The sequence below is a fragment of the Bufo bufo genome, chromosome 6, assembly GCF_905171765.1.
Source record: "Bufo bufo chromosome 6, aBufBuf1.1, whole genome shotgun sequence".
Classification (NCBI taxonomy): Eukaryota; Metazoa; Chordata; class Amphibia; order Anura; family Bufonidae; genus Bufo; species Bufo bufo.
In genome coordinates this window covers 176,768,690-176,795,641 of record NC_053394.1, presented here as the reverse complement: position 1 = coordinate 176,795,641, position 26,952 = coordinate 176,768,690, and the positions used below count along the sequence as shown (strand labels likewise).

The window sequence follows — 26,952 nt, the reverse complement described above, 5'->3', positions numbered from 1 at the left end:
TTAAGGTGATTGTTCACTAATCTTCAGGTCAAACATGATAACAGAGGTATGAGGGCTCTTGCGTCCTTAGACAATGAAAAAGCATTTGATTCAGTAGAATGGGAATTTATGTGGGCAGTGCTGACTCAAATGGGCTTTCCGGAGAAATTTTTGTGCTGGTTACAAATGCTTTATAGATCCCCTTCGGCGAGAGTCAGGGTGAATGGGTACACATCGGACTCCTTCCCCTTGGGTAGAGGCACTAGACAGGGCTGCCCTCTCTCCCCCCTGTTATTTGCATTAATTATGGAACCTTTGTCGATACTCATATCCTCTAATTCAGGTATAGAAGGCTGGGAAATAGCTGGAATATCAGAAAAGCTTTCATTATATGCTGATGACATGCTGGTTTACCTAGCAGATTCAGGGAAATCCTTGGATACCCTTTTAGGTGTTGTTGATTAATTTGGGGGTTTCTCGGGTCTCCGTGTGAACTGGGCTAAGCCTAGTCTATGTCTGGTTGATGATGTTGACCCAGCTCGCATTTCGGTGAACAATAAGCTTCAGATTGTGGAGCAATTTACATATTTGGGGATTATTGTTCATAAAGAAGTGGCAAAATTTTATGATTTGAATGTTGCTCCTACAATGCAATCCATTACTCGAAAGCTAGAAACTTGGGAAAACCTTCCTTTAACTCTGGTTGGGCGTATCAATGTGGTAAAAATGATTCTTCTCCCAAAATTGCTATACTTATATAGGGCTGCCCCAGTGTTACTCCCCAAGAGACATTTTGCTACTTTGGATAGAATAACCGCTCCCTTTCTATGGAATAAGTCTTCTCCCAGAATAGCGAGATCCACCCTCCAGGCGTCTTACCTGCGGGGGGTCTTGCCTTGCCAAACCTGTACATGTACTATGTAGCGGTGCAGCTGAGCTATGTGGCATGGTGGGTACGGGCTGACTCAGGTAACCCGGCGGTAGTGTTGGAGGCAGCTTTATTGGGGTACTATGAGGCACTTACGAACTTGGCGTATAGGAGGGGGCTAGGTCTACAATACACTACACCCAATCGATGGCTGCTGCAGTACAGATGTGGGTCAAATGGGGTCAGAAATGTAACCCTGATGAGAATGATACTAGTACTTGGTCGCCATATTTGCCTTTGTGGAGAAACAGAGTGCTTCCGGAGCTGTTCTCATTACTGGAGTTTGAATTTTGGCCTCAGAGGGGGGTGCGCTACCTTACCCAACTATATGATAAGGGCCTATTTAGAACCTTTAATAGTTTGAAACAGGAATTTAATTTGCCCCAGCGTTGTTTGTATAGATATCTTCAACTCAGGCATGCCTGTCAGGCTCAGTTTGGTAGAGAACCTTTAAAGCTGGAGTGTGGTACAGTTGAGGCAGCGATTAGGAGGGTTCCGTTGGTCAAACCAGTGTCGACCCTGTATGCGTCGTTGATGGCGTTGCAGGACTTCCCCCTAGACAGGGCATTTGTTAGGTGGAAAAGGGACATTGAAGGTTTGGAAGATGTTCATGTTAAAGAATCTAGCTGTACATGGAGATCTACAGTGGTAAGTGCTAGGGATCAGTTGATTCAAGTTAAATGGCTTCATAGGATTTATTATACTCCTGTGAGACTATTTAAAATAAGTAAATTGCCGAACCCTCATTGTACAAGATGTGGACATGAAAACGGTTGTCTTATACACATGGTTTGGCAGTGTCCGATTATTCATGGCTTCTGGGAAGAGATCCATAAATATTTTAATGACAAACTAGGCTTTCCTAACGTCTGTACTGAACTCACTAGTCTGTTGGGAGTAGCCAACGAGATTGTTCCAACCAAATTTGGCAGGAAGCTGTATAGAATACTCTTCTATTATGCTAGGAAAACTATCCTTCTCAACTGGAAACCTCCTAAGAATCCTACTGTGCAACAATGGGTACATCTAGTTAATGCTGATCTTGAATTATACAAGTTTGTGTATGAGAGAAGAGGGACCCCTGATCGCTTCATGAAGATATGGGACCCCTGGATTGGAGCCCAGACTCTAGTACCATAGATGACTGAAAGAATGTTCTGACCAATGAAGGCTTGTGTGAATGTGTGTGTGTGTGCAGTACTTTTAATCTTCCTTAGAATTGATATGTTGGGTACTGTTCATCCTGAAAGTGATATCTTTTTCTTCTGTCCCAAACTTGGGTCATGAGGAACTGTTATGATTGATCCCATGTATTTGATTTGTACTGGACTCAATTGATGATTGTCTGTATTTGATGTGTTTGTTATGCTTTTTGCTAAATTAATAAATAAAAAGATACTATTAAAAAAAAAGATCCCATGGATAAAAAATGCGAGGGTCTGTTAAAATGTGCATGGGAAACAAACACAGCCATGCTTAGGCCCAGCATAGCTGCTACCTGTACTTCAAGATCCCTGTCAGTCTGGTTATCACAGCTCGAAGAACACTTGGCGGCAGGGACTCCAAGGAAAGAGATCTTGGCTTCAATACCTATCTTAAAACAGGCGTGTAATTTCTTGTCAGATGCGTCCTCAGACCTGGTGAGACTCTCTGCCAGATCCTCAGCCCTCTCTAATTCTACGAGAAGAGCTAGATGGCTCAGATCTTGGTCCGGTGATGCCAGTTCGAAGAGTCGGCTATGCTCTATTCCGTGTGAGGGAGATAAGATGTTCGGGTCAGTCCTGGAGGACATTTTAGATAAAGCATCAGACAAGAAAAAAGGATTTCCTTCGGAATCAAGATTCTATCAGCAGCGTCGATCCTTTCGAAATCAAAGGAGGAACAGACCAGACCAGACCAGAAAAGAAAGTACAGTACTGGAAAATGGCAATCCTCCAGAGGAAGAGGGAAGGGGTTTCTATTCAACCTTGAATCCACTTCTAAACCTGGCCAATGACGCCAGGCCTCAAGTAGGTGGCAGGTTAAAGATGTTCTCCACGGCCTGGGAAGAAGTTTCTTCCTCCCCATGGGTTATAAACACCATACAAACTAGAGTTCGACACACCTCCACCAGAATTTTTCACTGTCAACAGGCCATTAAGAAGGCCAGAAAAACAGCAAGCCTTAGAAATTGAAATATTATCTCTCCTAAAAAAAGGCGTAATTGTTCCAGTCCCACGCTATCAGGAAAGGAGAGGATTTTATTCTCCCATATTCCTTATTCAAAAACCAAACAAGTCCTTCAGACTAATAATCAATTTAAGGAAGCTAAACAAATACATGTCCTACAAAAGATTCAAGATGGAATCTATCAGATCCACAGTGAATCTCCTATCTCGCAATTGTTACATGGTTAATATAGACCTCTCGGACGAATATTACCACATTCCCATACACAGAGCATACCAAAGATATCTCAGGTTTGAGATATTCCTAGGAGGTCAGGAGTATCACTTTCAGTTTCAAGCACTACCCTTCGGGCTGTCATCAGCCCCAAGAATATTTTTGAAGATTATGGCCAAGGTGACGGGAGATTTACATCTCCAGGGTATAATAGTGGTTCTATATCTAGACGACCTTTTAATAGCAGGTTCATCTCTTCAAGACCTCCAGGGGCATCTGAAGACGGTGCAGGAAAAGCTGATCGAGTTAGGCTGGCTAATAAATGCCCAAAAATCTGACCTAGTTCCCAGTCAGCAAAATAAATTCTTAGGAATCCTGCTAGATTCACACAGACTTATGTCTTTTTTACCTCCAGAAAAACAGATGGTTATAAGTCAAAAGATCTCCCAATTCTGCGAATCCAGAAGAGTGGCCTTCAGGGATATCATGAGACTGTTGGGACATCTAACATCCACTATTCCTGCAGTCCGATGGGCCCAGCATCATACAAGGACATTACAGAGATTCCTTCTGGAATGCTGGGATGGGAACCAGAGTTCCTTAAACAGGAGAGTGAAAGTTCCAGTAAAAGTAAAGATGTCTCTCTTCTGGTGGAAGATAAAAAAGAATCTCCAAAGAGGAGTTTTTTTGGCGACCAGCAGATCAGACCATCATAACAATAGATGCCAGCAGCAGAGGATGGGGAGGCCACACAGGAAATCCGGTGGTACAGGGCACCTGGAGCCCAGGAATGTCTGCAGCATCTTCAAACATGCAAGAATTATCGGCAGTCCTAAAGGTTCTTATGTGCCTTCTGCCGTATGTAAAATCTCATCACATAAAGATATTGTCCGACAACGCTACCACAGTAGCCTACTTAAACTGACAAGGGGGTACAAGAAGCAGAGAACTACAACATCTGTCAGGGAAGATTTTCAGTTGGGCAGAGAAAAATATAAAGTCCCTGGTAGCTGTCCATTAAAGGGCGAAGAAAACAGAGTGGCGGAATATGTCAGCAGAGAAGATCTACGAGTGGGAGAGTGGTCATTGGATCCCAATATGTTCCGACAAATATCTCTCAGATGGGGGGTTACCAAAAGTAGATCTCTTCGCAAATCAGAAGAACAAACAACTCGATTTATTCGGTTCCCTATCCAGCAGGGATCACCCACTAATGGTGGACGCCCTGTCATGTCTGTGGCCGAAGGATCTCCTGTATGCTTTTCCCCCTTACAATATAATTCCAAAGGTGTGAGTAAAGATAATGGAAGAAGAGGCGCAGCTAATACTGATTGCTCCATTTTGGCCAAAAAGATCCTGGTTCCCCCTCCTCTACAATCTGTCGGCAGGTCAATTCTGGTCTCTCCCATCATATCCGGGACTACTACGTCAGGGTCCAGTGTTCCATCCAGACGTAGCGAGACTACATTTAACAGCCTGGAAAGTGTACGGGTCCACTAACAACAAAGAGGCCTATCGGAGTCTGTAATATCCACTCTGCTTTGTACTAAAAAGGACTCTACCTCTCGGATCTATAGGAGAACATGGAAGGCATTTTTGGAGTTTGCAGGTGACAGACTGTACTACAGTCAAGAAGCCAATATTCCACTCATACTGGACTTTCTGCAGGCAGGTCTTGACAAAGGTCTCAGGCCAAATACCATAAAAGTGCAGGTCTCACCATTGAGTAGCTTTCTTGAAGTAAAACTGGCAGACTTGCCGTTGATAAAGCGATTTATAAAAGGGGCATTTAGAAGATGCCCATTAGTCCATTCTACCATTCCTCCTTGGGACCTGAAACTAGTATTAGAAGTTCTAATGGACGCACCTTTTGAGCCTTTGCAGGAGATCTCTCTTAAACTCCTGACTCTAAAAAAAACACCTTTTTACTAGCAATAACATCTGCTAGAAGAGTAGGGGAGATTCAGGCTTTTTCCTGCAGAGCACCCTATCTCACAGTGTTGGAGGACCGTATTATCCTTAGACACACCCCGATGTTCCTATCCAAGGTGGCCTCAAAATTCCATCGCCAACAGGTGTCGCTTCCATCCTTCTGTGAGAATCCAACTTCTGACTTAGAAAGGAAATACCATAATTTGGATGTCAGAAGATGCCTGTTATTTACCTGGAAGTCTCAGAAGTATTCAGAAGATCGGACCATCTCCTCCTTCAGTATCAAGGCCAGCATAAGGGATAGGCGGCAAGCAAAAGTACCATATCCAGATGGATCCGAAGCACCATCGAGTTCTGTTACCTCCAGAAGAGCTTGACCCCCCCTAAAGGGATCAAAGCACACTCTACCAGAGCCGTCTCGGCCTCATGGGCAGAGAATGCCTCTGCCTCATTAGAGCAAATATGCAGAGCAGCTACGTGGAAAAAACCCAAATACCTTCTTTAAACATTATAAATTAGATGTACTTCAAAATCGTGATTTATTATATGGCAGAAAAGTCTTATCTGCAGTAGTCCCACCCTAGAGTTTTGTTTTCTCTATTAATCCTCCTGGAGTGCCGTTGTGGAGGCGCCGGGGAAAAGAGACGATTACTCTTACCGGTAATTGGATTTTCCAATAGCCTCCACAACGGCACTGGATTCCCTACCCAAATTGTGTTAATTATAGTGGGATATATTATGTTATGTTATGTTTTGTTATTATCCATTATCTCAATACAGTTCTTGAGCTAACTAACAGAATCCTATATCATTAACTGAAGCAGGTAAGGGGAGGGGGCTTTTAAAGATTGAGCCTCTACGTTGTTTCCTGTCCTGGGGAGGCGGGGACACCCTCCTCCTGGAGTGCCGTTGTGGAGGCTATTGGAAAATCCAATTACCGGTAAGAGTAATCGTCTCTTTTGCAACAGCTGGAGGGGCGTAGGTTGAGCATCCCTGGTATAATGCGATTGAAAAATGAATACATTAGTAAGTGCCTGGTATTAACTAGGTCTACATGATAAATGCCATTTAAGGACCAGTAAAATTTTTGACCAGTAACATTTTCCCCCTTTGTGTTTCAGCGGTCATAACTTTTCTATTTTTTCTTCAATTCAGCTGTATGAGACTTTGAATTTTGAGGGACGAGTTGTTTTTTAGGAACCATTTTTGGGATATATATATACTGTATTAAATAACTTTTATTATTTTATTTTTAGGTGAAAAGATTAAGAAACAGCAATTTGTAACATTATTTTATGGGATTTATTTTTAGTGTTCACAGTGTGGAATAAATAACATGCTAACTTTATTCTGTGGGACACTACGATTATTATGTGGCCAAACCTATTTATTTTTTTCTCTTCTCCATGCAGTTAATCAGCTCCCCCACTGCCCCCTCCTCCTCCAGGCTGGCTGAGATAATTGCCAGCTGAAGGCCTGGGGGATGCTTTAACTTTTAATATCTTGGGCTGGGTAGCAACTAGAGTTAAGCCTCATTCACACATCAGTATTTTGATCAGAGATTTCCATCAGTGATTGTGAGCTAAAACCAGGACTGGAGCCTCCACAGACATAAAGGTATAAGGGAAAGATCCGCACCTGATGTGTGTTTAGAGCCGCACCTGGTTTTAGCTCAAAATCGCTGATGGAAATCACTGACCAAAATACTGACGTGTGAATGAAGCCTTATGGATCTTCTTTAGTCCAAAATCCCAGCATTATCTCTTCACTACATGGTCAGATATAGCTGTGAGAAATCAGGTCAGTAGTGAAAGCAGCTGAAGCCTGCTTTTACATTCAGCTGCTATCACTCCTGACTCGACAGCTATATCTCCCAAAGTAGAGATAATGATCTGAGATAATGATTACAATGTGATTTTGGTCGTGTGTTAAATCTTAGACTGTCAGCTTTCAAACAAACCAGGACCATATGTCTAATTGCTACTGATCCTGAGATCTGAGGGGTTGAAGCTGCCCTCCTCCCTCATTTTGCTGCCTAAGCTCTGCTCTGGCTGTACTGTTAAGTCCTCTGGATAGGTCATCAGTATCTGATTGGTGGGGGTCCAGCACCCGGGACCCCCGCCAATCAGCTGTTTGAGAAGGCAGTGGCGCTCGCAGTAGTGCCAGGGCCTTCTTTTAACTTTTCCTAGGCCAGTGACAACATGTTAATCGGTCATGTGCCCTAGGCGCAGCTCAGCCCCATTGAGGTGAATTGGGCTGAGCGCGATACCAAGTACAGTGACTATACTATGCACAGTGAAGGCTGTGGCCCCCACCAATCAAATACTGGTGACCTATACTGAGAATAGGTAATCAGCATTGAAGTCTTATGTAAATGACATAATATATAAATATACTTGTTATAAACAAATGCTCTATGCAATTTTTTTTTTCCATGTGTATATATTTATATAAAAGCAATCAGTGGAATGTGACGGGGCCAGCCACTGGAACAGCATGAACAGGAATGTTTTGATGAAGTAGATGAAGGAGGAAAACATATACTCAGACACTACACTAGCGTTACTAAACGCTGGTTTTTAATAGTGCAGGATCTCCACAAGACTAGTTTAAGCAGATGACACCAGACCTCCAAAGGCACCGATCCAGTAAGAACTGACGTAACTGCATTGGTAAAGTAGCTGGATGCTTTATGTTCATTTTAACTATTGGGTTGGAAACAGTAATACATTCAACTTACGAATATAAACATGTTTAGCTCTTACAATGTGAATGCACCACCCACTTGTAATTAAAGCCTTCTCCATGAACCACACGGCACTGCTGTCCTGAACATGGCTGCTAATGGAGGGTCACATGACCAGATATACTCATTAGCTTCCTCCACTGAAAACTACATGTAGTACTCCAAACCTGGGGGTACTGTAATTCTGAATATAGTATTGTTATCAATTGTTATATATTTCATATGTTTATAGCCGTAACTTCTAGTTAAGATATAGATGGCAAAGGTTGGCTAGGAATAGGGCTAACCACTCTGTTCCTCCCCTGTTGGTAGGAGTGGGCTGGTCCTGCTTCCTGCCAGGAGAGGGAGTTCCTGCCAAGACAGGGGAAGGAGAGGAAGCACAAGCCTGGGCTTCTGCTCCCAAATAGGATTCTCCAGAGAGATCTACTTACTCCAAGCCTCAAGTGAAGTCTTGAGAGAGTGAACTGCTGCAACCAGCTTTAAAGACTTTGCTGCAAGGTGAGGGATTACAGCAGACACCCTTCGACCCAGAACGTTACTAGGCCAGCACAACCTAAGTACTAACAGTGCCACCAGCATCCAACCTGCCTCCATAACCCTTACTGCCAGAGAAGATTTGCACTTGAAATTTGCTGTATGTATTTCAAGTTCTAAATTGCACTTAGTAAAAAAGACTTTGCTATATTTAATTCTGGCCTCATTCTTCAGTACTACACACCGTGATACAACACTTCATCAGGGCCACTACTACTCCTATCATTGGCACCGGCTCCTCCAGGGCTCTCTACACAGTGGAGGGGACTGATCAACATGTCTGGCCATTGGCCACTCCATTATAACTCTGAAGGCCCGAAGGGCTGGCGTTAAACAATTTTCTTAATGCTTTCTAAATGCTGTTAAGAAAAGCTCAGGTAAGATGCCCGCCCCATAATAATGGCCAAGAAACAGAATAAATAAATCTGCAATCAGAAAATAGCAGATTAGAAAAAAAGGATGTGTGGCGCTACTGCAGTTGTTCCTCCCTCATTCTGTTTTATTGATTAAACAGGAAGATATGCTATTGATAACTGCATTTTTCATTCTGGTGAAAGATGCACATCAAACGAGTATTCGCTCTTTTATAGGCTGACTGGCGGCCCAATTATACGAACGAATTATCGCATGGGAGATAAAAGGCAACAATCTAATAGGAGATAATGGGTTGCAGGTATCTCACTGAGAAGATTCTTTTTATCTAAGAAGCTACTGACAGAAGTATAGGATAAAATATTCCTCTGGATGCCTAACAAAAGCGGTATAGGCGATCTTTGAGCAGTTTGAGTATAACTTACCGGCGTCGATATCTGAGGAAATGATTCCCTCCTCCTTACATGTCTGGGTTACATCCACATACGTCTCTTCTTCTCCTACAACTTCATCTTTGATATTAGACACATTTTTAACCTAATTCACGACACATGGAACAAAAAACATACAATTAAGACAACATTTTCCCCTTCAGAACTTTAAAAGTACACAATGTTTCTTACTCAAAGGAAATTTATTACATCCACTACTGTATTCAGCTACCTGATAATCATGTCTGACAATTAGATTTTTCTCTGGATAATCCTGAGAATGCAATTGGTTGGGTTGTGTCTCTGGTGGATTTCTCTTACTGGAGCCATCTGTAGTAAACAAGCATACAAGGAATGAATACATAGTTTACATGTGATTATCAAGTGCTGTACATTGCTTGGTCCTACAGTTTGATTATTTTTTAGTTTAATTGTCTTTACCAGCTCTGAATAGCACAGTTGTTTTCATGTTGCCAGAGTTTGCTGTGGGATTACACATTACTATGAGTACTCTTCCCTACTGTTGGTATATCAATAGGGCGTAACGTAGTTCTCTAATTATACAGACACAGCTCTACTACCAACTGGCAATGCATTATTTGCTGTCAGTTGCTTAGCATGTTAAAAAATACTCCAATTTTTACATAACAAAGTTATGCAATGGTTTCCTGCATTATCATAGCCTTTTTAAAACCTTAATGTTCATGTACAATATAAAGAATCCTGATGGGCCCAAGAAAAGCGGTCCATGTGTCTGCCAGTTCTTAAGGGCCGACAGCAGGCTCCCCTGAACTGTTCTGACTGTATAATAATGTATTATGACACAGTCAATTCGGATTTGTGATCAGATATGAACGGACTACATCATAAAACACTATGATGCAGTCAGTTCAGTTCAGGGGAGCCATGGTTGGCCCAGGAGATCGGGCACACACATGTTTTCCTGGCCGATCATGATTATGTGCATGAGCAATTAAAGTTACCTCCAGTTATAAATGAATGATCATATGCTGCAGTACTGACTTATCAATGTAGTTTTTTGTCATCAGCATCCTTGTAGAATGCAATAATTTTCATAAAAGAGGAATGAAAGTGCTGAAAAACAGGTATATGGGGCAAAAATAGGCATATACACTTGCTATATACATCAGCAAATACCTGAACAACTCCAACAGCAGACAGTGCCCAGTGCTATGTATCTTAGGCTTCTGTATCCAGCAGTCAGCAATAATAACACGTATCACTGTCCTGAGCAGATCAGGTATTTCACAAAAGTAACATACTGTAACATACTTTTTAATGACACCATTTTGGGATACTTATAAAGTACGGTACTAAAAAATTGTTCTCAGTTTCTTTTGGAGGAGAATAAAAAAACGTTTTGGCGTTCATCATATAGTAAGAAAGACGTGAAGTTTATTCTGCAGATCAATATGATTATGGCAATACCAACTTTATATAGTTATTTAATGTTTTACTCTTGCAAAAAATATTTTGTGTCACCATATACTGAGAGGAAGTTTTTTTATTTGTGCAAGGGCTTGTTTTTTGTGTGACAAGCAATACTTTTCATTGGCACCATTTTGAGATACATACACGTCTTGATCACTTTTTATTCCATTTTCTGGAAGCTAATATGAAAATAATTTTTTATCTCTTACAGTGTTCATCATGTTATATTTTGATATATTTTCTATTTTACTATTTTTGCACAATAAAAACAATTATAAAATGTATATATTTTTTTGTCCAAGCAGCTGTGTAAAATAGCTTGTTGTCTATGGGTTGAGCTATAATTTCTATTGGTACTACGTTGAGGTACTTATGACTAATCACTTTTACTTCCTTTTTTGGGAAGCAGGATAAATTAAAACAGAAGTTCTGGCATGCTACTTATTGTTGCTGATTTTTTCCACCGTGTGCACAACAATCCACATGGATTTTTGCGACTAGGTTTGCAAAAAAAAACAAAAAATCACATGCACTGGAGGCATACTGTAATTACCTTTGACTGTGAGCATCCCTTATTGAGTGATGGATAATATGTGTTCTATGTTTTTCATATTTTACTACTGTTTTGTTATATATGATCAGAATTGGTGTTCCATGTAATGGTTATTACTCACCAGTGCTGATATTGGTAAGAATTTCCTCCTCCTTACACAGTTGGTTTACTCTGGGATACAACTCTTCTTCTTCTCTTATGTCTTCAACTTTTATATCACTCAGATTTGTAACCTAATTTACCACATTGAACAAATGATGAACAATTGAGACAAGGGTTAGTGTGCAGTTTTTAAACAGTTTTAGGAGCCAAAACTAGGAGTGGATTTAGGCCTCTTTCACACGAGCGTGACGGATTGGCTCCGGATGCGTTCAGTGAAACTCGCACCATTTTGCAAGCAAGTTCAGTCAGTTTTGTCTGCGATTGCGTTCAGTTTTTTTTCTACGCGGGTGCAATGCATTTTGATACGTTTTTCAAGTGCGTGATAAAAAAACTGAAGGTATACAAACAACATCTCTTAGGAACCATCAGTGAAAAACGCATTGCATCCGCACCTGCTTGCGGATGCAATGCGTTTTACACTGCAGCCCGGTTCACTTCTATGGGGGGGGGGGCCAGGGCTGCGTGAAAAACGCAGAATATACAACATGTTGCGTTTTTCACGAAATGGGTCAGGATTCAGTGCGGGTGGTATGCGTTCACGTCACGCTTTGCACCCGCGCGGAAAACTCGCTTGTGTGAAAGGGGCATTATAGTTTTAATAAAAAAAGTTGAATTGTTCCTATATTCTGTCCCTCTCTATATGATCGACTCCTGACATTGGCTTAACCTCTTAGGGACATATGACGTACATACGTCATGATGTCCTGGTAGTGAAGGACACATGACGTACCGGTACGCCATGTGTATTTACGATCACCGCCGCGCGGCAGGCGGTGATCGGAACAGAGTGCCTGCTGAAAACATTCGGCAGGCACTCTGTCACCATGCCCCCCCCCCCCCCCCGTATCGGCGATCGCAGCAAACCGCAGGTCAATTCAGACATGCGGTTTGCTGCGTTTCCGGGTTATTCGGGTCTCTGGTGACACGATAACCCGGAATAGGATGGTGAACGGTGGTGTGATAATACACCACCAATCACCATCCTGCAATCCTGAGAGGTTATGGTGACATCACCTCTCAGGATTGCTTGCTATTGGCTGCGCGGGCAGGTGGGGGTTAACTCGCCCCAGCTCTCCTCTCCTCCTCCATTCTGTGTCCGGGAGCGAGAGCAGCGTCATCCATCAGTGAGCCCAACACTTCCATCTTTGCCCCTCCACAGTGCCATCTGACCCTCCACAGCACTAAAAGGTACATAGGGACAGGTTAGGAAAAGGTTAGTTTAGGCAGGGATATTCAGGGAAAGTTTAGGGGGAAAAAAAAAAAGTTCACTGTTGCATCACCCTGATCGGGTGTTTGGGGTCGACAGCACAGTTGTGTGACCCTAGACCCCCCAGGGGTGCTGCCCCCCCCCCCCCCAACACACTTTTTTTTTGGGTGCAAACATTTTTTTTTTGCGTACGCTGACAGTGGCCGGCACTCTCAGCGTCCGGCCACTGTTAGCGCAGCGCCAACCCCACCGCTGATCAGCATCGGACGGCTGATCAGCGAGTTAGAATCTTTTTTTTTTTAATCAAATTTTTTGGGCTTTTTTTCTTTTTTTAGGTTCAGGGATAAGTACGCGAACACCCGTGCCCCCACACACACGCACACTAAATAAAGTTTAACACACACACACACACACTCCCCTATGGCCCGCCAGACGTTCTCGGCCGAGGAGGCATACGCCCTTGCGTCCGACTCCGAGAGCCCCAGTGAGGACGAGGATGACCCCACTTTCCTCTTGTCATCCGCGTCTTTCTCATCATCTAGCAATGATGATGAGCCCCCAAGGCGGCAGAGACGCCGCCAGGCGGGGCAAGAGGACCGCCATGCCAGGGACCCTGTGGCCCACACTAGTACGAGCAGCTCTGGGGCTCATACTAGTTTTCTGGCCCACCAGATAAGTCCATCTGAGCCCCCTACTGGTGAACTTGCATGGTGTACCCCAGAGCATTTTGAGCCCGTGATTCCTGACTTTGTTGGCCAACCAGAAATCCAGATTCCCACAGTGGGCTTCACTGAATATGACTATTTTAGTCTTTTTTTCAGTGACCACTTTGTGAATCTGATGCTGGAGCAAACGAACTTGTACGCCCAACAGTTCATTGCTCAACAACCGGGCTCCTTTTTTGGCTAGGGCCGGTGGCTGGACTCCGGTAAGTGCAGCCAAGATGAGGACGTTTTGGGGCCTCGTGCTGCACATGGGCCTAGTCAAAAAACCTAGTGTCAGGCTGTACTGGAGTGGGGACGTCCCCTACCAGACCCCACTTTACAGTACGTCCATGACACGCTCCCGTTTTGAGGCCATTAGAAAATGCCTGTATTATGCAGATAATGCAGCATGTTGTCGCCCCCCCCCCCCCGAGCTGATCCTGCCTATGACCGCCTGTACAAAATCAGGCCGGTCATCGATCACTTTGGCGCCAAATTTTTGGAGGCCTATGTACCTGGAAGGGAGGTCGCGGTTGATGAGTCTCTCATTGCTTTCAAGGGGAGAGTCATTTTCCGCCAGTATGTTCCCTCTAAGCGGGCGAGGTATGGCGTGAAGCTGTACAAACTTTGTGAGAGTACCTCATGGTACACTTACAAGTTTCGTGTGTACGAGGGGCGAGATTCCGGTATTGAACCCCCAGAATGTCCCCCCACTCTGGGTGTTAGCGGGAAACTTGTGTGGGACCTTATGCACCCACTGCTAGATAAGGATTACCACCTGTACGTGGATAACTTTTATACTAGTATCCCCTTGTTCCAGTCCCTCGCCGCCAGATCCACGTCTGCTTGTGGGACCGTGTGGAAAAATCAACGCGGCCTCCCTACCCACCTCTCCGGGTACCTATCCCCAGGGGTGAGACCCATGCCCTTACCAGTGGAAACCTGTTGCTGGTCATATATAAGGACAAGAGGGATGTCCTTGTACTTTCCACAATTCACGGTAACGGCATCACCCCTGTCCCTGTGCGAGGTACCGTCGACTACAATCGGTATATGGGAGGAGTTGATCTCTCTGATCAAGTCCTCAAGCGATATAACGCCATGCGCAAAACCCGGGCATGGTACAAAAAAGTTGCGGTTTACTTGGTACAGGTTGCCTTGTACAAATCTTTTGTGCTGTCCCAGAGCGCTGGCAACACAGGGAAATTCCTTCAGTTCTATGATGCAGTCCTCAAGGCCTTGATATTTTCTGACCGGGAAAGAGCAGGCCGGAGTACCTCGGGAACTGGAAGCGCCCGGATCGTCCCTGGCCAACACTTTCCAGGGCGTGGTCCCCCATACTGGAAAGAAGGGACGGTCCAAAAAAAGGTGCAGAGTGTGTCACAGGAGGGGGATACGGAAGGACACCACCACTCAGTGTGATACGTGCCCCGATCATCCGGGCCTCTGCATTATTGGTTGCTTCAGGGAGTACCACACTTCCATGGAGTACCAAATTTATAATCCCCTTCCCCAATTTGAATTCCATTTAGCCACTGACAATCGAAAAAAAACTATGGTTCTCAGACTTGAGACAATAAAACAAAAAAACATTTTTTTCTAAAATATTATTTTGTAAAACTAAAATAAATAAAAAAAGTAGACATATTAGGTATCGCCGCACCCGTAAGAATCTGCTCTATAAAAATACCCCATGACCCCTCAGATGAACACGGTCAAAAAAATTTAATACAAATTTTCCATTTTAATCTGTTTTTTTCCAGTAACAAAGCAAGGGTTAACAGCCAAACAAAACTTAATATTTATCACCCTGATTCTGCAGTTTACAGAAACACCCCATATGTGGTCGTAAACTGCTGTATGACCAAACGGCAGGGCGCAGAAGGAAAGAAACGCCGTATGGTTTCTGGAAGGCAGATTTTGATGGCCTTTTTTTTTGGGCACCATGTCCCATTTGAAGAACCTCTGATGCACCCCTAGAGTAGAAACTCCATAAAAGTGACCCCATCTAAGAAACTAAACCCCTCAAGGCATTCAAAACTGATTTTACAAACTTTATTAACCCTTTAGGTGTTCCTCAACAGTTTATGGCAAACGGAGATGAAATTTCAGAATTTCTATTTTTGGTAACCTTGCCTCACAAAAATGTAATATAGAGCAACCAAAAATCATATGTACCCTAAAAATAGTCCCAACAAAACTACCACCTTATCACGTAGTTTCCAAAATGGGGTCACTTTTATGGAGTTTCTACTCTAGGGGTGCATCAGGTGGGCTTCAAATGGGACATGGTGTAAATAAACCAGTCCAGCAAAATCTGCCTTCCAAAAACCACACGGCGCTCCTTTCCCTCTACGCCCTGCCGTGTGCCCGTACAGTAGTTTACGACCACATATGGGGTGTTTCTGCAAACTACAGAATCAGGGCAATTAATATTGAGTTTTGTTTGGCTGTTAACCCTTGCTTTGTTACTGGAAAAAAATTGATTAAAATGGAAAATTTCCCCAAAAATTTAAATTCTTAAATTTTATCTCCATTTGCCAATAACTCTTGTGGAACACCTAAAGGGTTAACTAAGTTTGTAAAATCTGTTTTGAATACCTTGAGGGGTGTAGTTTCTTAGATGGGGTCACTTTTATGGAGTTTCTACTCTAGGGGTGCATCAGGGGGCTTCAAATGGGACATGGTGTAAATAAACCAGTCCAGCAAAATCTGCCTTCCAAAAACCACACGGCGCTCCTTTCCCTCTACGTCCTGCCGGGAAGCTTCAGGCAGTCCGGGTAAAAACTGCCTGCACTCCCACCCAGGAGACGGGAGACCAGGGGGTCACCCAAACCCCCTGCTCGTTCCCGCTCTCTAGAAGAAAAGGAGAACCAGAGGTCCCTGTAAAAACCTCTGCCTCCCGCCAGCAAGCCCATCACCACGGCCGCCCCAGCGGAAGTCCCCTGTTTCCGGTGTAGTGTCCCTGACCACAGGGTGGCGATCCGGCTGGAGCCAGGGGGTCAGAAGACTTCGTACAGGTGAGTAGGAGACTGCCCACAGAACCCCCCCTCCAGTACCCTCTCCCCCCCCCCATGTGATGGTCCCCATGTGGTCGCCCTAGGTACTATGGGCGGTAATGGGAGCCCGGTAAATGTTTAAATGGTACCTGGGCACGCGCGGTGCTTCCTTGATCCTAATCACCGCTTCCATAGGGCCGCGGGGCCATTGGTAATTGAGGCCCCGGCTGCATTTGGGGCCTACTAATGGGGGCGTCCGTTTCCACGGCGGCGTCCTCCTGAACGCGCTGGGGAGAGGGGGCAGAGTTTCCTCCTAAGCGCCACTTCCGCTGGGGCAGCCGGGGCCATTATTAATTGAGGCCCCGACTTCTGTGCGGCCTACTCCTGCAGGGCCATGCGGCTTATTTTTCCCTGGCCAGCATTTGGGTTCAGCCAGGGATGCAGACGTGTGTTTCGCCGATCGTGGGGGCAGGGCCTGAGAGCGAGGGGCGTAGCCTGATGGGCGCTGAGAGCCGGCGTCATTTTGGGTGCGTGGCTTGTGTTTGCCCTGCCACCACGCCAGCGGCAGAGCAGAGGGAGAGTGGGCTCCACTCCTGGCCGGACGCTGATGGTGCTTGCTGCTTGGAGGGGCACAGGCTGGGTGAGTGTTGTTTGTCCCTTCTTACAGGGCCTAACCTTTCCCTTTTTGGGGTGCCAGGGGTATCAATATGTCTGAACCCAGGCCCAGGTCCAGAAGCAAGCGGTCCCTTTGGTGCGTCATTTTGCCTGTGCATCATGTCACGCAAAATTTCCATCCCCTCGGTCAGACTCCCTCTGCTTTGCGTGTGCTGCGCCGCCATCTAGTGGCTCGGCTCCGGACCCATTGCTTCCCGCTGCCCAAGCTACAGAAGAACCGGAATGGTCTCGTTCCCTGTCTAGGGTGGTGCAGGATGTCTCCAATACCAACAAAGCTATTGTGGATATATTGGGGATGGGGCTCGTGCCCATCGCGGCCACCCCACAAAAGGGGTCCTCGGCCTCTCCTCCTCAGTTGAAGAGGCATGTTCCGAGGAGAGAGGGTCAGATGAGGATGTTGTCTCACCGGAGGGTCAGTCGTCGAAACTATCTTCCATGGTGGACAATTTAATTACGGCAGTTACGTTGCAGGTTGAGGATCCAGCTCCGTCATCTGCCAGCGCGGGAGTTTACTTTAGGAAGTCCGATCATTCGCACAAGGGTTTCCCCAGCCACCAGGAGTTTGATTCCTATCTCTCCAAGGAGTGGAATTTTCGTGATAGACATTTCATGTTGCCAAAACGCTTGAACGTCCTTTATCCTTTCCCGGAGGATTTGACTAAGAAATGGTCGGCTCCACCTGTAGTGGACCCGCCAGTTTCCCGCTTGGCTAAACATACTACCTTGTCAATGGCGGATGGGGCTTCTTTTTCTGATATCAAAGATAAGAAGCTAGAAGCGTTGGCAAAATCTGCCTTTGAAGCAGTGGGCACAGCGCTGCAGGCGGTGTTGGCCTCTACATGGGTGAGCAAGGCTATGGGGGAGTGGGCAAATAAATTACTTCAGGGTCTTGAGTCGGGAGTCCCCTCGGAGGAACTTGCAGATGTGGCCCTGCAGCTCTCGCATGCCAGTGCATATATTTGTGAAGCATCTTTGGAGGCAGCCAGGTTTATGGCTCGCTCGTCAGACCTGTTGGTGGCTATTCGCCATACCCTATGGCTTTCATGCTGGGCGGCAGATAATGCTTCAAAACGGACCCTGACAGCCCTCCCATTTACCGGCATCAGACTTTTTGGCAAGCGCCTGGATGAGATCATTTCGGACGCTACAGGTGGTAAGAGCACCCATTTACCTCAGAACAGGGGGCGGTCTAATAAGGCAAAAAAGCGGAAGCCTTTTTTTCGTACCTTTCGGAGTTTTTCCGGCCCCAAGGGAACGTCCGATAAGTCGGCCGCAGGCCAGAAGCGGCCGCAGGCGATAAGTCGGCCGCGGCCTTCCTGGCATTCCCGTCAACAGGGCTCCAAGTACTTTAACTCTAAGAGCTCCGCTGCATTACGGGCAGCTCCTGGCGCCCTCCGTTCGGGTGGGAGGCCAACGTAACATGTTTCGGCATATTTGGCAACGAGTACAGAGTGCACACCTTTGCATCTTCTGACGCTTCTTTGGGGTGTAGAGTTTTGCAAACAATGGTTCTCTGGCAGGGGGTTGTAGTTAAGCCCACCCTCAGGGACTGCTTTGGAACGTCCCATGGTCAATGCCTGTGTCCCCCAATGAGACGGATGAGAAAACTAGATTTTTGTACTCACCGTAAAATCTGTTTCTCTTCTGTTCATTGGGGGATACAACTCCCACCCAGTTTTTTGTTTACAGGCCTTTTCGGGCCTGTGTGGTTCTGAGTTTGTACATAGTGTGATTTTCTTGTGTCTGACTTCTCCTACTGCTTTTGCACTAACTGATTTAGCTTGGTCCCTGTAAGAAGGGTATAGCTGAATAGGGAGGAGATTACACTTTGTGTGCTTAGTGTCCGCCTCCTAGCGGCAACAGTTAAACACATGGTCAATGCCTGTGTTCCCCAATGAACGGAAGAGAAACTGATTTTACGGTGAGTACAAAAATCTAGTTATTGACATGAGATTAAACACTTTCACATACAGCATTTGGTAATTCAATCTACCTGATAATCTTTTAGGATATTCAGATTTTCCACTGGAGAGTCCTCAGAATATAGAGGACTAAGACTTCTTTCTGGTGTTTCTTCCTGATTGTATCCATCTGTAGAAGACGCACACAAATTTAAAGGGGTTGTACAGTATTAGTAAAAAAAACTAAAAAACTAAGTAGTCAACACGTCCCAATGTGCAGGTACACGTCGACATGGCTAAAAATACAAAACAGACACATTGCAACAGCACTCTGCAAACACAACAACCAAAATATATAAAATAGTGCCGTAATCACTAAAGAAAATATAATGGTGCTAATGCTATGCTCATTATATAAATGTGAGATTCTTGGCAAATACATTTAGTACAATATCATTTGTGCCTGTTCAACACAGCAAGGTGATCTATTTTGGACAGGAACCTATGCTAAATGCCACCTCTTTTGGTGCCAACTGACCTCCAATAAATTAAGGGAAGGTAGGTTTTCATTTTCATAATAGGATAAAAAGCACACCAAGTTTTGTTACATAATTCTTCCCAAGTACAACAAGACCCTCTATGTGGTCATAAACTGCTGTTTGGGCACATTGAGTGTTCAGAAGAGAACTGTCCGTCAACTGCAGAGGCCCCCAAAGTGACTTCATTAGAAACCACCCTACTCACAAATTGTACCAGGGGTGTAGTGAACCCACAGTTTTTCTTTGCAAAAATTAATGAACAGCAGATGTTGCAAAGTGAAAAATGTGAGAATTAGGGCCTCTTATTATTATGCTGTGTTTCCTGGTTTTAGAAAGACCCCACATGTAGCCCTAATCTTTTGTGTGAACGTATGACAGTACTTAGGAGTAAAAGAGCACCATGCGCATTTGAGGCTCAATTTGGTGGTTTATGCCTGCACCTCTACATAACTCAGGTGCTTCCTGCGGCAGTGCAGTGGAAAAATGCCAATTTTAATAAATGCCCCCTTTTTTACTTTTTATTTTAGTCCTGCTAGGGGACTTTTCTGGGTCTTATTCTTGGTACAATGCTGTACAATACATACTGTATTGTACTGCATTGTGACTGTCACTTTTATGCTGACAGTTTGCCTATGACACCATAGCAACCATCTGCACCCCATGATAACATTGTGGGGAACCAATGGGGTGAGAGAGGGAGCCCCCTCCTATGCAAACAGCTTAGATGCAGTGGTCAGCATTGCTCACTGCAACTAAGATGTTAAACCACCGGAATCTGAGTTTTCATCAATGCCACAGTTATAGCAGGGGCCTGGCTGTCCTACAGTCAAAGACAAGAAAAGTTTCCTTTTACCTTGTGACTTGAGAGTCTGTTGATTCTGCTTCATGATGTCCTTGTACAGATCCTTGTGTTCTTCTAAATACTCCCACTCCTCCACAGAGAAATAGACAGCGACATTCTGACTCCTTACAGGGACCTGACACAACAAAGATACAAACTCAACTGGGGGAAAATGGTCAATTACATGTTGTCATGTTGTTACTCATGTTGTCTTCCATGGTGAAGAGCTGGTAGAAACACACTTTGCATAGATGTATTGTCCAAATTACAAACTTTCAATATTAAAAGTTTATGAGGCTCTGTTCAATTTCTCTGGTATCAATTTTAAAGAGGTTGTCTTACTCCAGACAACTCCTCTAACCCAAGAGCTGTGTCTTAGACCACTATCAAGTAGTTCAACGATAGCCTTCATTCCTGTACAGCACGTGCATGCTACCACAAAACTTCAGGGCCAGACCTTTATTGACTTGCACTGTCAGTCAGTGGTGGGGGTGCAACATGAAGTGCAGTGAGCAGACCCTCTGAGAGCACTGACGTGCAATGACACTGCCTCATTGCTCCTATTGTTTCATTTTTGTATTTTAAAATATACATTTCCATGACAATAAAGGTACCTAGGAAGATGAGACAAGACCATGATGTTCAACTGTCAAGTGCCCTTGTCTCAGTTGAGTCGGTTTTATTATCTAATGACACAACCCCTTTAAATCATGGGGACAACTTTTAAATTCAGACAACAGCTCGAGGTGCATTTTTTTTAGGGTGCAAAATCTGATTTATATAGGACAAGAATATTATAGTACTAAGTGAAAATAGCCCTCCTAGTTTACTTTGCACCTGCTATAAAGGTGCCAAGCTTCTGGCTCTACCACATGTAGACACTGGTCACCTGTTTTACTACTTTTAATCTGGATAAAATAAAGATTAAATGTATTTTCCCATATGGCTAGGATTTGCCATCACTTTGTGATCAGCAGGTATATGCTAGAAACTATGGACTTCTTCTGGTTGAACATTCACTGAGCACTTCCTTATGTTGGAGACTTCTAAACCTTCACATGTCCTATGTACATTGTTCCCCTTATAGCCTTAGGAAGTTCACCGGCTCGGAAGACAAATTGTTACATGTAAATAATCATGACCTTCCTACTCCAATAATGAGACACCAGAACTACATATAGTGTGACACAAACATAAAACATAATTCTTGCGCAACATGCTTAGTAAATGACCCCCTGTGTCTAATGTGCTCAATAGAACTTACGTTTGTTCAAGGACCATGCTTGAAAGGCTTGAGGTGTTTTTTCACATCTCACTTTGTGAAAAATTACTTATATCCCCTGCACCAGAAAAAAGGCACCAAAAAGTTGCATGTTTTTGCGCAATCTCCCAGTTTTACGATGTACTAACCACTTTTCACATTACCTACACCAGAGAACTGCAGTAAATCACACTGGACAACTACTCCAGCTCCTAGATGCCATAGGTTTTAGTTTCTGGTGAACAGACCTCGGACGAGATTAATAGAATTTTTTTTTTTTTCTGATTATGTAGTGGGTGCACTTTTATTTGCCACGCTACGACTGCAGAAGATTATCCTGGCTAGCAGCTATTCTGATATGGCTCTGTTGTTTTTCCACAGAGCTTAAATGACCATGTATGCTCAGTCTACATCATTTACCTGCTCCAAATGTGGTGTATTAAGTGCGGATATCTTTCACCAATCCTGGGAATGTTCAACAGTACATAAAGAAAAAAATAGGGGGTTGGGTCAGCACAACCTGCCTGTAGGTGCAGATCACTATGGCGAAATACATATACAAACGGAAAATGCAAATGTGATCGCACACTACATCCAGCACTCTGCCCTCCATGCTGGATGAGACATTGGTTTATATTTTGGCCAAAGCATAGTAAGCCACTCACCGCGTCAAGGCCGTCTCAATTGAGTGGTCCCTAACTCTTGTTCCTACCTGTTTATGGGCCATGACAGCCACATAAAATCCAGGGAATGCAGGTCAGCATGCAAGCCAAGTACACTTTGCTTGTAACCCCGTCCGGTGCCATTACAGCTTTCATCGGATCCAGGGATGCAAGTACCAACATGCATGCTGAACCCACCATATACCTCTCCTGGAGCCAGATGGCTAATGGTAGGTTCTATATAAGCAGACTCAGTTTTATACTGACTTTAAAACCAGCCTCCAGGACAGATTAACTGGTCAGGTGTGCAATGACTCCAAGGAGATCGCCACGCCTCCAATATATACTACAAAGAAAAAAATAGGGGGTTGGGTCAGCACAACCTGCCTGTAGGTGCAGATCACTATGGCGAAATACATATACAAACGGAAAATGCAAATGTGATCGCACACTACATCCAGCACTCTGCCCTCCATGCTGGATGAGACATTGGTTTATATTTTGGCCAAAGCATAGTAAGCCACTTACCGCGTCAAGGCCGTCTCAATTGAGTGGTCCCTAACTCTTGTTCCTACCTGTTTATGGGCCATGACAGCCACATAAAATCCAGGGAATGCAGGTCAGCATGCAAGCCAAGTACACTTTGCTTGTAACCCCGTCCGGTGCCATTACAGCTTTCATCGGATCCAGGGATGCAAGTACCAACATGCATGCTGAACCCACCATATACCTCTCCTGGAGCCAGATGGCTAATGGTAGGTTCTATATAAGCAGACTCAGTTTTATACTGACTTTAAAACCAGCCTCCAGGACAGATTAACTGGTCAGGTGTGCAATGACTCCAAGGAGATCGCCACGCCTCCAATATATACTACAAAGAAAAAAATAGGGGGTTGGGTCAGCACAACCTGCCTGTAGGTGCAGATCACTATGGCGAAATACATATACAAACGGAAAATGCAAATGTGATCGCACACTACATCCAGCACTCTGCCCTCCATGCTGGATGAGACATTGGTTTATATTTTGGCCAAAGCATAGTAAGCCACTCACCGCGTCAAGGCCGTCTCAATTGAGTGGTCCCTAACTCTTGTTCCTACCTGTTTATGGGCCATGACAGCCACATAAAATCCAGGGAATGCAGGTCAGCATGCAAGCCAAGTACACTTTGCTTGTAACCCCGTCCGGTGCCATTACAGCTTTCATCGGATCCAGGGATGCAAGTACCAACATGCATGCTGAACCCACCATATACCTCTCCTGGAGCCAGATGGCTAATGGTAGGTTCTATATAGGCAGACTCAGTTTTATACTGACTTTAAAACCAGCCTCCAGGACAGATTAACTGGTCAGGTGTGCAATGACTCCAAGGAGATCGCCACGCCTCCAATATATACTACAAAGAAAAAAATAGGGGGTTGGGTCAGCACAACCTGCCTGTAGGTGCAGATCACTATGGCGAAATACATATACAAACGGAAAATGCAAATGTGATCGCACACTACATCCAGCACTCTGCCCTCCATGCTGGATGAGACATTGGTTTATATTTTGGCCAAAGCATAGTAAGCCACTCACCGCGTCAAGGCCGTCTCAATTGAGTGGTCCCTAACTCTTGTTCCTACCTGTTTATGGGCCATGACAGCCACATAAAATCCAGGGAATGCAGGTCAGCATGCAAGCCAAGTACACTTTGCTTGTAACCCCGTCCGGTGCCATTACAGCTTTCATCGGATCCAGGGATGCAAGTACCAACATGCATGCTGAACCCACCATATACCTCTCCTGGAGCCAGATGGCTAATGGTAGGTTCTATATAAGCAGACTCAGTTTTATACTGACTTTAAAACCAGCCTCCAGGACAGATTAACTGGTCAGGTGTGCAATGACTCCAAGGAGATCGCCACGCCTCCAATATATACTACAAAGAAAAAAATAGGGGGTTGGGTCAGCACAACCTGCCTGTAGGTGCAGATCACTATGGCGAAATACATATACAAACGGAAAATGCAAATGTGATCGCACACTACATCCAGCACTCTGCCCTCCATGCTGGATGAGACATTGGTTTATATTTTGGCCAAAGCATAGTAAGCCACTCACCGCGTCAAGGCCGTCTCAATTGAGTGGTCCCTAACTCTTGTTCCTACCTGTTTATGGGCCATGACAGCCACATAAAATCCAGGGAATGCAGGTCAGCATGCAAGCCAAGTACACTTTGCTTGTAACCCCGTCCGGTGCCATTACAGCTTTCATCGGATCCAGGGATGCAAGTACCAACATGCATGCTGAACCCACCATATACCTCTCCTGGAGCCAGATGGCTAATGGTAGGTTCTATATAAGCAGACTCAGTTTTATACTGACTTTAAAACCAGCCTCCAGGACAGATTAACTGGTCAGGTGTGCAATGACTCCAAGGAGATCGCCACGCCTCCAATATATACTACAAAGAAAAAAATAGGGGGTTGGGTCAGCACAACCTGCCTGTAGAGCTGTAATGGCACCGGACGGGGTTACAAGCAAAGTGTACTTGGCTTGCATGCTGACCTGCATTCCCTGGATTTTATGTGGCTGTCATGGCCCATAAACAGGTAGGAACAAGAGTTAGGGACCACTCAATTGAGACGGCCTTGACGCGGTGAGTGGCTTACTATGCTTTGGCCAAAATATAAACCAATGTCTCATCCAGCATGGAGGGCAGAGTGCTGGATGTAGTGTGCGATCACATTTGCATTTTCCGTTTGTATATGTATTTCGCCATAGTGATCTGCACCTACAGGCAGGTTGTGCTGACCCAACCCCCTATTTTTTTCTTTGTAGTATATATTGGAGGCGTGGCGATCTCCTTGGAGTCATTGCACACCTGACCAGTTAATCTGTCCTGGAGGCTGGTTTTAAAGTCAGTATAAAACTGAGTCTGCTTATATAGAACCTACCATTAGCCATCTGGCTCCAGGAGAGGTATATGGTGGGTTCAGCATGCATGTTGGTACTTGCATCCCTGGATCCGATGAAAGCTGTAATGGCACCGGACGGGGTTACAAGCAAAGTGTACTTGGCTTGCATGCTGACCTGCATTCCCTGGATTTTATGTGGCTGTCATGGCCCATAAACAGGTAGGAACAAGAGTTAGGGACCACTCAATTGAGACGGCCTTGACGCGGTGAGTGGCTTACTATGCTTTGGCCAAAATATAAACCAATGTCTCATCCAGCATGGAGGGCAGAGTGCTGGATGTAGTGTGCGATCACATTTGCATTTTCCGTTTCAACAGTACATAACCTATAGAGGAAAATCCATTCACACTTAGGAAGGTTTTATAACATTACTTTACCATTAACCCCTGAATGGGCAATTTCAAATATATTATCTGATACTCCTCTCTCTCTCCCCCGGAATGATAAATCTATGTTGGTTATTTGGAACGCAGTCAGTCTTAAATCCCCCCCCCCCCCCGCTCCTTTGGTTTAACTGCTTCCCAACATTCCCAGCAGCGCTCACCTCTCCAGTCAGCAGCTCAGTGATCTTGCTGATGAGGTCCAGGATCTCCTGATAGTTGTTTCTCTCATATATCAGTGAATGAGGTGAATACACCATGATAGGATCCTGGTTCTTGCCCTTTCCTTCATCCTCTTCCATTGTCTTCTTCACTACTATGTAATCCTGTGCATGGAGAAAGACATTGGCCCGGATTTAATATTCCTGTAGATGGTGTGTATTTCGACAGGTTGTGTAGACCTGCATCAGATTTATCTCAGTGGCTCAGGCTGGATGATAAATCTAGTGTAGGGATAGACACTTTTGTCTAGGTATATACCAACTATTGGTTGGCTTACTTTAAGAGACAAAATTTTACACCAGAATTGTGGGGCATTTTTGGGGCAAAATGGTGGACTGTGGACCCCTGCCCCTTTCCTGATAAGCCCCCCCGCCCTTGTCACGCAAGTAAAAAAAAAAAAAAAAAAGGGTACAAACTGTAGTTGCCCCACATTTTGCCAATTAAATTGAGTACATCTGGGCTATTGACTTCACTGTGTACATTCCCTTAAAATCTCCAGTCATGTCCTTGTTTTATTAAGGGAAACAAGAAATGGCATATGACATGATTTCCAGAACCCCTCACCTCTCCAGTCAGCAGGTAGATGATCTCTAGGGTGAGGCTTAATATTCTCTCAGCCATCTGTTTTCTGTTCCTGTCCATTCTCAGTAGGATTATTATTATTATTTTCTTGCTTGATGACCCTGAATGGAAAAGGCGACCGAGTCAAATAACACTAGGAGTGACATTTGATAATTCTTCACATACTGTATGACATACAGTGAACAAATAAATGTACAACGCGGTAATACTTCAGCCATAAAGCAGGAAAATAACAGCGCCATACAGCGTAGAAACAAAAACACACAACATGACAGCCCCAGAATTAGTAATAAGCTGACATACTGATCTGGATAATTAACGGCCTGACATTCTGATTGTGTCACGTGTTCTATTAGGGACTACCACAGATATCAATCAAACATGAAATTGGCCCATGAAATAATTCACTAACTGCAGTTATTCTCTAGTTTGATTAAAAAAAGAGTCCTTGAACATCCTATAGATAAGCAGTTTCATAAAGTACAGAATGACCGCTGTATAAGAAACCGGTGGCTGGGAGGAAACCAAAAGGTTCCAGGCTCCAGCAT

At 44.6% G+C, this 26,952-nt stretch overlaps 1 protein-coding gene across 1 annotated transcript in view; it reads right to left on the bottom strand.

The window, feature by feature from the left end:
• The window catches only part of LOC121003395 (oocyte zinc finger protein XlCOF22-like), a 95,644-nt gene that overhangs the window by 19,829 nt on the left and 48,863 nt on the right, over positions 1-26,952 (bottom strand). The window contains exons 2-8 of the mRNA XM_040435228.1: positions 26,387-26,505; positions 25,765-25,926; positions 20,350-20,473; positions 19,050-19,147; positions 11,431-11,542; positions 9,537-9,634; positions 9,299-9,410 (exon numbers count right to left, since the gene is read on the bottom strand). Coding sequence (XP_040291162.1) covers positions 9,299-9,410; positions 9,537-9,634; positions 11,431-11,542; positions 19,050-19,147; positions 20,350-20,473; positions 25,765-25,926; positions 26,387-26,464 — 784 coding nt within the window. The 5' untranslated portion in view covers positions 26,465-26,505. The remainder of the gene's footprint in view (positions 1-9,298; positions 9,411-9,536; positions 9,635-11,430; positions 11,543-19,049; positions 19,148-20,349; positions 20,474-25,764; positions 25,927-26,386; positions 26,506-26,952) is intronic.